The following is a 9,953-nucleotide window of genomic DNA, read 5'->3' as shown; positions in this document are numbered from 1 at the left end:
TTAAGAAATGTTTCATTTTATTGCCTAAAGTTAGATAACAAGATTCCAGTCTCTTATATGTTGGACAAAAATGAAGCAAGGAGTATTAAGAAAGAAAGTGAAAGGTTGACAACGATTCTCTGATCTCTCAGCTAGGAATTAAATATCAAACGGTAGAATGATGCAACTTGTATTTTGTTTACAATCTCTCAGCAGCGACATGGAAGCAGAGAACTTTTTCCTGCAGCTTGCCCCCATCCACCATGACTTCATAGTCAGCCAGCAGACTGCCGGCTGGTCGTCACCGGTTCCAGCTTACACCGACTTTTATGGTTAAGGCTCGTCCCTCAAAGCAGCTCTGTGTGAGTGACTCCTGCCTCTGGTAAAAGTGGGTCCAGACATTGCACAAGTCTGATCAGACCATCAAACACACTCACAGCATTTATAAGACATGGTGTCACTGGGAAAATATGGCAGTGGATTTAGTAATGGCACAGGGTGAAACAAACACTCACTAAAGCACTATGAGTTCAGTACAAATTGGTGAGCTGTTGAATATCTGTAGCCAAGTATTGCTTGGTTGACTTTCAAGAAAATTAATCTGAGGAAACATATTTTCTGTATAGTGGCCAAGAGAGCTCAATGTTGTGCAGGTTAAGAAGACGAATACAAGCAGACTGAACACAACCCAACTAACAAACACACTGAAATATTCACAAATTGACAACGTGGCTCAATAAACAAACATGCTGCAAATACAACACAACCCAGCTGAGTTTATGATGTTAACGATGGTAAAATAAACTCTACAGTTTAGCCATTAACATAGATAATACACACAAAGCACCGAACAACAAGTTGTTTTTTGTGTCCCCTTGAGACATTTTTTGTTGCTGTTGGTGCTACGTTGCTCTTAATCACCCAGAAAGCGAGTATTGGCTTGTAGATTATTCAAAATTAGCATATTTCAGGTTTACAAAGTAAGCCAGATGGGATGCCCCCCCACTTTTGACACGGTAAAAGTAATGCTGTTACAAGAAGTTGCTTTTCACATACTGAACTCTGCTCTCTCATTTTCTGAAACTGCGTATCTCATAATGATGACAATGCATTTCGGAATTGTGCGGAAACCCATTGAGTTGTGCGGTCGTTATCTTGTGATTATAGGAAACTAGAGGATAGTTCAAGTATGAGGCAATGGGAGTATTGTTAAAGGGAAATACTGCCATTATGAAAAAAATAATTAGTCATTAGATAAGACATTGCTTTTTGTTTACAAGAAGATGCAGATGGTATTGGTATTAGTATGTCAGGTTCCATAGAGCACAATCTGATCTACCTGAGGTTTCAGTTTTCAAATCAGTTGAGTCATTTGTAAGATGCTGAGTAAATGAGGGGATGTGAGTTATCCGTTTACTGAAATCACTGTTTTTATCAGTTCTGTCTGGAGTCTAATATGTCTTCTGTCTTTAATAAATGTCTTCAGTCTAACCTTCATACATTTCTCAGCCATTAAATAAATGGGTGACAGAATTAGATTTTTTTAGATTTTTTTTTAAACTATTGGCATTCACTTTCCTACAAAACTTTCACATCCAGTCACCAGTCTTCATGACTGAGATCTTTAAATCTGTCATCTTCATTGTATTAAAGCACTATGACCGGCTCTGCCACTCTCTAAGATTCCTCCTCCAACATCATAAACTGTGAAATGACATCATGACACAACACAGGCTGGAGAAACGGAGTGAAGAAATATTACACATAAGTGGAAACAAAACCAAAGTACAAATCCTTTAATGCATCAAAAGAGGCCAAATGTTGAGGTCAGTGCTGAAGACTGCTGCTACATGGGTATCTTTACTGTGTCTGTTCTAATGATTTTTGTATTTAAATTTCTGTATTTGCTACATTAAACTGCACAGAAGTTTTTTTTACTATACATATTACATAACTATTTCTATTTATACTGTTCATGATTAAAACAATTATGGAAACTAGAGTTATCACTTGCGGCTATATGCCTCCGTCAGCCAGTAAAGTTTCAATTTGCATCCATTTCTGTCCAGACTCATTACTCTGCCAAGGAATGGAGTGGAGTTTTGTGCTGATCGGTGTTGGTTTGTCTGTCCCTCTGTCTGTCTGTCTGTCTGCAACAATACTCAAAAACGGACTAATAGATTTCGATGACATTTTCAGGGAAGGTCAGAAATGACACAAGGACTAACTGATTAGATTTTGGCAGTGATGCGGCTTATAGTCTGGATTCGTGAAGTTGTTAATTTCTGTATCATTGCGAGATAGCAGCACGTCCTCACTGTAACTATGACAACAAGTGAATACTACATCAGCTGCCTGCTGACGATCACATGATTGCGATCCTACAAATCCACCACTGTGGACTTATCGTGCCTTATCCTTCAGAAATGATACAATCAACAACTGATTAAATTACGGGGGTGTTTCTGAGTCCCATCAATTGCCGCCCGCTACATATTTAGGTCCTGTGATTTGATATCTGTACATAGCATACGCATGCATAACACATGCCTGTGCTCAGCACAAGGTCATTTTGTTTGTAGGTACATCTATATTAAGTGGCCACATTCTATTTTCCCATGATTTCTAATAATCAGTAACTAATAAATGAATGCTGCATTTCTACAAAAAATGCTGGATTTCTGACAATGCCATATGGGGGAATGAAGAGCCTTGGCAGAGTACTGCGCTCTCTGAGGGGTTTTCTTGTTTATTATATGTGGTGAAGTCTTTAAAGGAATTTAATAGGTGGACATCCAATATAGACTCACAAAAGCTGTATCCAACCAAACGTGAAATATGGTCGCAATGTTCTGTTCCTGAGTTACACTGTTAAATAATAAGTGATTTTGTAGAAGATTGTGTTGGTTTTGTAAATACTTTATGCTGTAGAAGATTTGCAAGTTTTAATTGGATAGCTAAAGTTATATCACTACCATGCACATGTAGCTGCATGAGTTCACATACATTTTACTTATCACTTCATTGCTCATTTTGTCAGTATTTGCTCCATTTATATGTGTGTGTGTGTGTGTGTGTGTGTGTGTGTGTGTGTGTGTGTGTGTGTGTGTGTGTGTGTGTGTGTGTGTGTGTCTAGTATTATATATATGTTCTAGTGTTTGGCTTTTAATCTTTTCTGACTGATATTGTTACATTTTACACAATAACGAGAGTTTAATGTGAATCCTTGTTTCTAGACTGCATTGCAATTGAGTAAAAACAAGAGGACACATTCACAAAACTTTATGTTGACGTCGATATTATGTTTCAGTTACTTGTTCAAACCAAACTTCATGATTATGATTATCAACATCAGTTCATAAATCAAGCATAAAGTGACTACATTTCACTTTATTACACACACATATATATGCAAGAGGTTTCAACTTCTTAGTGCTTTCATCATAAAATTTCCATTTACACACAGCTCACTGTGTGGTGTGGCTGTTAAACACCGTCTAGTTAACTGAGTCAGATTCTCTCATGGGAAAGCTACTGATTTTTGCCACTCATACATTCACCATGTTTCCTTTTGCCCTGAGACAGCTCAGTTTAACCAGAGCGCATTCTTCAGTCAAGTCAGAAATGAGAGGTTTTGTCACTGGTCCTATTCAGTAATAACACACAGATGTAAAACCCTGATGAGGCATAACTTGGAAAACATGGAATGAGACACAGAAACCCCAAAGGCCTACATTGATGATATGAGAGAAGTTTTGATCATAGCTTGTTGCATTACCATTAAATAACTTTGGTTTAGCATTAAGTTCAAGCTCAGCATCTTTTGAAGCTCAGTTTTCTTTTGGCTGTATATCCACGTATTGGAGACATAATGAATTACAGTCTTCGTCTCAGGTTTCAAGCTTTAAGGCTGGGTTGTTTGAGTTCACAGATGATGAGTTGGACAATAAAACAAAACATTGTGAGTTGAATCATGACTTTTTCTTTGTAGCATTAGATGAGGTTGACCAGTCGCATACAGTACTTGTAGACTAGATTCATGTTCAGAAGGTGGAGTCAGATGTAAATAATTCGCAGGACTCGCAGACAAAACACCCAGTCGGGAGGCAGCAGATGGTAGGACAATTTGTTTCCATCCAATCGGAGGATTTTTATCCTGGAGTAGGACAAAGGTCCCACCTCTCTGCAGAAACTGGTCACGTTGAACTCTGTGGTGGAAAGCCAAAAAACAGGCAGGATTTAGGAATTAAAAAAAATACAGACACTCATTGTTAGAGATCCATTATTCACTAGACTGACAGTTATCTGATCATTGTTGTCTTGCCAAGACAATGTAGCCATTCCAGAGAGCTTTGATTTCACATCATGTACCATGTGTTCGTCACATGTAAATGATCAAGATGAAGCACTTCGGTCACAACAGGAGATTTGTCAAATCAAAGCAGCTCTGTGCAGTCTGCAAATAACCCTCTTCTTCTCACAGTCTGCTTTTACTATTACAAGCCTTACAGGTGCTGTGGTGAAAACGGAGGTAGAGGAAACCACAACACCCTCCTTTGCTTTCTGTCAGGCATTTCAGTAGTATTGCTTCTCTCAGCCCAGACTGCAGGCTCTGGCAAACATGAACTGCGGTAGCTGTCAGGCTGCTAGCTAGTTAGACGATGAGGTGTATGTTATTGTGGAAGTGTTTTTCTGTCTGTCTGTCTGGTTGGTACACAGCCCTTCTGTGTGCTGCATCACAGATTGAGAAACAAGAACACATTTTCACTTTGCCAGAAACCCAGAACTGCACACCAGGTTGCTGCTGCTGGATGGTCATGCGAGTCACAGTTTGGCAACTAGGTACAAGACTGTGCACTGTGATATATGTAATATGTGTCCAAAAACAAAGGTTAAAATGACTGGGAGCAGACAGAGAAAGAGGAAAGGGGAGACTAAGGAGGGGAACAGCCTGTGCTTCTGGCTCATCTGGCACTTTTACCTCTGAATCCATCACAGATGTTTTCATACCATTCCCCTCGCCTCTTGGGTAACCTACTTTCCCCACATCCAACCAACTAATATTCCCTCTCCTCTTCCATCCTCCACCCTCCTCTCACTTCTTTTCTCTCCATAACTCCTGCTTAATCCCTCCTCTGCCTGCGTTTTCTCTCTCCTGGCCTCACCCACTTGCAGCTCCTCCCATGTGCAGATACAGCAGCGAAGGCAGTGAAAGTTTCTTCTCACATGTTTTATATTTCTTCATATACACCACAGCAGCGTTTGTCAGATCTGCTCCAGGTGTTGAGGCACATAATTCACCAATATTGTACTTGCTGAATGCTAGAATGCATGAATGTGTGCACGTGTGGAAAACTGGCACAGACATGACATCTGAATTAACAATGTGAACGGTATTCGTGTGTGTTTTCTTTGTGATTACGCAGCTCACCTTGTATCTGATTGGCCTCCAGGTAGAGGTTCTGCAGGGTGGTGGGAACTGTGGGAATGGTAGTAAGTTTGTTATAAGACAAGTCCAGCTCCACCAAGCTGGAGGAGTTAAAGACCTGCGGGTGGATGGCGAGGTTCTGCAGGCCACAGCGACTTAGACGAAGGTACTTTAGGTTGAGGAATCCCACAAAGCTGTCCTCATCCAGCGCAGACAGAGAGTTGTTAGACAGATAGAGCTGCTGGATGGAGGGAGGTAAATGTTTGGGCATGGTGGAGAACAAATTTCCACTGAGGTCCAACAGATTCAGCCTAAGCAGGCCTATAGGATGACAAGAAAACATCCACGCACATGCAAACATTAATACACACAAATAGGTTTGACAGATGTGTCCAATCAGTGTTAATTATTATCACATTTTAAAACTTTATCAAATAGATGACTGCCACAAAACATTAAACCTTTCAGCATTTTAAGTTAACATTTTTTAGATGTGTTGAGTTGACACAATATTGTTGATAATTGCATCAACTTAATATTTTGGGTCAGTTGAACTTAATTCCCTGCATTAGTTGAATTAAAACTAAATTTAGGCTGAGATAACTAAATGAAATTGGCTTGATATCTAGATTTTTCTTCACCTTTAAGTCAGGATTTCATGTCCTTTTTTCCGGTCTGCTTAACACTAGAGTGACTTTGTTTTTAAATTTTCTAACTTAAAAATTTGTGTTAATAATTATGCTAAATAGATGCAAAACACATTAAAAATTCCCCATAAGTAATATAAAAATGCTCCTTGAAACAACTTAAATTAAAAAGTAATTCACCTAAAACTTGTGTTCATTTTCCAATCATTAGATAAATAAAATGATAAATATCTTACAAAATATGTACATGAGAATTCTTTACAGTTCTTATATATTTTTAAGATATTTATCATTTGTGACATTTATATTGTATATTAGTAAATACAGACTGTTTGTGCTTCCTTTAAGATTTTAAGACTTTTATCTTACACCTTTTGCTATGCTTGCACCTATGACAATAAAGCACATTCTATTCTATTCATAATTGGTAATTATTTACATTACCTTTGACTTATACATAAACATAAACATTAATGCAAACTGTTTTGTTGTTTTTATCGTTGTTGTTACTGAGCTCAAAGATTAATTTTTAGAGTGTATGTAACCCTAGTTTCAGGAGAAAGGAAGCATGATTTAGACATAATCAACGCAACAAAACATCCATCCATCCATTCTCTATACACCGCTTTATCCTCACTAGTGTCGCGGGGGGTGCTGGAGCCTATCCCAATCGCAAAAAAACATTTCTTTCTAAATGTTTGTGCGGAGTTTTTGTTTGTTCTCTCACTTTCCATCCCAGGTATTCAAAGTGCCCTTTGCATGTGCAAAGAAGGGAAATGACGCATTACACTACCTTTGAGGTCTCCCTCTTTGATGGTTTGCAGTCTGTTTCCCTGCAGCAGCAGCAGCGTCAGGTTTTGCACTTTCTGGAAAGCTTTGGGGCTGATGCTGCTGATTTGGTTGTGAGCCAGTCGCAACTGTTTGAGTCCAGCTGGCAGAGCACTGGGCACTGATGTCAGGTGGTTGTGGTTGGCAAAAAAATAGCACAGCTGGGTCTGGTTCTGCAGGGAGGCCAGCTCCAGCTTGTCGCTCTGCAGCTTGTTGTTGTCCAGGATGAGCCAGCGGAGACCAGTGATGTTGGTCATTACAGAGGAGGGCAGGGAGGAGATGTCGTTGCCCTGGAAACAACAAAACACAATGCTTTATCTAGTTTGTTGCTTTACACTTTCCATCCATTCAAAAAAATCTACATTATAGTGCAGTAGAGTTCAGCTACTGTGTAGAATGTGAAGAGGAAATGAAAAACCACCATGGGTTAGTGGCAGACAACTGGAAAGAAAACACAAGCTCAGAAGCCATGTTCTACCTGAAGAAACAAGTATTGGGTTCTGTCTGGCAGCTGGTCAGGGATGTCTGCCAGACTTCTGTGGTCGCAGTAGAGAGCTGTGGGCCACTGGATGGGACAGTCACACTGCTGAGGGCAGGCCAGGGGATTGTTAGCTCGGAGCCAGGCCGGATCCATCCGTCCCTGCAGACTCAGAACACTGGGCTCACCCAGCAGGCGGTTAATCCACAGAGGAATGCCTCCATAGTCCGTGTCTTCACCAACACTAGCCGAGGCAGAACCAAAACAGCACAGCAGCACCAACAGGCCACAGCACAGGAGAGCCATGGAGAAAGATGGCGAGATCCTGTAGATTTAACATTAAGACAAATCAGAATTTTCAAATCAGTCATTTTATGAGTCAGGGTGAGCGCTGTTGTATGCCTGTGAAGGTTCTATAATGTCTTCTGTACGACTTGAGGAGTCTGGTGGAGTAAAATATGGCAGACTTGTGGCTTAGACACTGGAAACACATTTCTAACTGAAACTTGGGTGCACTGAATTTGGAGTCTAATGTGGGCGTTTACCAGATAGAAAGACTGTAACCAAACAGATTACAGGAGGTGTAAGATTCATGTAACCTTTGGAGGATCAGCTTTGATCAACTTTAGCCATGCGACAGTAGCACCGCTTTAAGGACAACAATGTCCATCAACCAGCCGGTCTACTACTTTGATCCATTTTGAAAATCCTCATACTTAACTTCTAATGCTACCAGCAGGTTACTTTTTCTGATATAAAGTAAAACAATCTAGAAATCTACATAATGGATTGTCATGACAGCAATTTCAGATAATTCTGCCAATCTCAGGATTCATCTGGATTACTTTTGTGCTTGTGTTTAATGCCAGTGATAACATACAACACTACCATGGTGAACACGATGAATTTTACCAGCTGAATAGTATGTTAACTAAAGCTAAATAAACTAAGCTAATAAAGCTAACTAAAGTTAAATAAACCACATACGGTACTTACAAACTTCTTCAACAAAACTTTAAGATGACCTCATTATTATCATTGAGGCCATTCTGGATTGAATTGCTATGCTTACAGATTGCCATTGCTTTAATTTATTTCTTAGTTTTGTTTGATTTGTTCAAGTAATTGGTAATTGCTACACATTTAGCATAGTAAACATGTGTTTCATCTGATATACTTCTGCATTTATTGTATGCACTTAAGGACCACAGAAAATTAAGGATTTCTCTCAATGTGGTATCTAAACTTTTATATAAAATGGAAATAAAATTGAATGTACAGCATCAAAGAGCTGCTAGCATGTCTGTAGATGGTTAGTCCTGTTTTTTATTTGTCTCTCACAAGTCCCTGGATGTAAGTGCATAGCAGGTAATTTGATCTGTAAAGGAAATGATCTGTTGAACTATAAAATTTGAAAATTAAAAATTATTGTCTATATGAGGCTTTGAAAATGAAGTTAAACAAATATGTGAGGTCAAGCAACATCGCCTTTTCTATGGCAAGTTCTCTAAAGCACACGGATTGTCAAATTAAAATCGAATTAATGGAAGCTATGTCAGACTGCGCATTGGTTGTTTTTGCCTGCACACTTATTTACATTGAAACCTATGAAAATGAAAAGGAAGAATCATTTTTTTCCTGCCCGCACAGATGTTTACTGTAACATCCACGCAGTAGGTAGGCACGAAAGTACACACACACACCAACACACACATGTGCAAGTCACTACATAACACAGCAATTTGTAAGAAATCTTTGCATCATCAGGAAGTTTGACTTGATCAGCATGTTTGCAAAGCTGCATTTTGCCTTCATCGCTCGTCTTACAGTGCAGCACATGCTCGGAGCGCTGCCAAGAGATTACTGTAATTAAACAACCACACATTTTAGTTTCCACCATTTCCAGTTTTGCCTGCCTTGCAGAAATGTTTCAGGCAGGCAAGAAACAAAAAGCAAATTGACTCTTACCTGTTTGAGCAGAAGCTACTGAACGGAGACAGGTTAAGTTAAATTTCCAGTGAGACCCTCGGGAGCTAAATGCAAGTGTGTGTCAGTGTGTCTAAATGTGTTTGTGTGTGTGAGTGTATGTGTTTTTTCAAGCTACCAGCGATGTTTGCCTGCTGTCTGATACATTCCTCTTCTTCAAACGCTGCCCACGTCCCATACCCCAGACCTCCTCCATAAACTTCCCTCATTCACTTCTTCCTTTTCCCTTCTCTCAGCCCCTAGTAACAGTTGAACACACAACATTTGGTGGAAACATGTTTGCTTGCAGAGATGCACAAAATAATACACTGAAAGGGCTCACAGGAAAAAGAAATGGAAAGAAATGAAGGGCAGCTGGACTGGGATTCTCGTGGTGCAGAGCTTTGAGTGAATATAAAAAAATTTTTGATCAGTATTCAAGTATATCTATGTGTGTGTGTGAGAGAGAGAGTCTACAGTATGTGATCTGCCTGGAGGCATTTAAGCCACAAAGTACCTGGGGAGCCAAAGAGACCATTCTGTGTGCATCAGTGTGTACGTGTGTGTATAACTGTGTGTGTTTGACTGCACACCTCTTTGTGTGTGTGTGTGCGTGTGTGCGTGTGTG

General features: G+C 39.7%; 1 protein-coding gene across 2 annotated transcripts; it reads right to left on the bottom strand.

Moving 5' to 3' along the window:
• Window positions 1-3,246: 3,246 nt before the first annotated feature.
• Window positions 3,247-9,666, bottom strand: zgc:113307 (uncharacterized protein LOC553753 homolog). 2 transcript variants are annotated; one of them, XM_022197289.2, is made up of 5 exons: window positions 9,329-9,666; window positions 7,361-7,685; window positions 6,848-7,172; window positions 5,411-5,728; window positions 3,247-4,187 (listed from the first exon to the last, which is right to left on the bottom strand). In XM_022197289.2, exons 2-5 carry the CDS (start codon window positions 7,664-7,666, stop codon window positions 4,036-4,038), a joined length of 1,101 nt encoding a protein of 366 aa, XP_022052981.2. In that variant the 5' UTR covers window positions 7,667-7,685; window positions 9,329-9,666; the 3' UTR covers window positions 3,247-4,035. The 2 variants fall into 2 exon arrangements, with proteins under 2 accessions (XP_022052981.2, XP_051804792.1); XM_051948832.1 differs by having other exon boundaries at window positions 9,465-9,666.
• Window positions 9,667-9,953: the final 287 nt, after the last annotated feature.

The sequence above is a fragment of the Acanthochromis polyacanthus genome, chromosome 5 (assembly GCF_021347895.1).
Source record: "Acanthochromis polyacanthus isolate Apoly-LR-REF ecotype Palm Island chromosome 5, KAUST_Apoly_ChrSc, whole genome shotgun sequence".
Classification (NCBI taxonomy): domain Eukaryota; kingdom Metazoa; phylum Chordata; class Actinopteri; family Pomacentridae; genus Acanthochromis; species Acanthochromis polyacanthus.
The sequence above is the reverse complement of the archived record's forward strand: the minus strand, read 5'-3'. Positions and strand labels throughout refer to the sequence as shown.

Coding starts and splice junctions, on each gene's coding strand:
- zgc:113307 (XM_051948832.1), bottom strand. CDS start 9,493: ATGTATCAGACAGCAGGCAAACATCGCTG. Junction 7,173..7,360: donor CCCAATACTTGTTTCTTCAG/GTAGAACATGGC, acceptor TGTTGTTTCCAG/GGCAACGACATCTCCTCCCT. Junction 4,188..5,410: donor GGAGGCCAATCAGATACAAG/GTGAGCTGCGTA, acceptor TTTCCACCACAG/AGTTCAACGTGACCAGTTTC.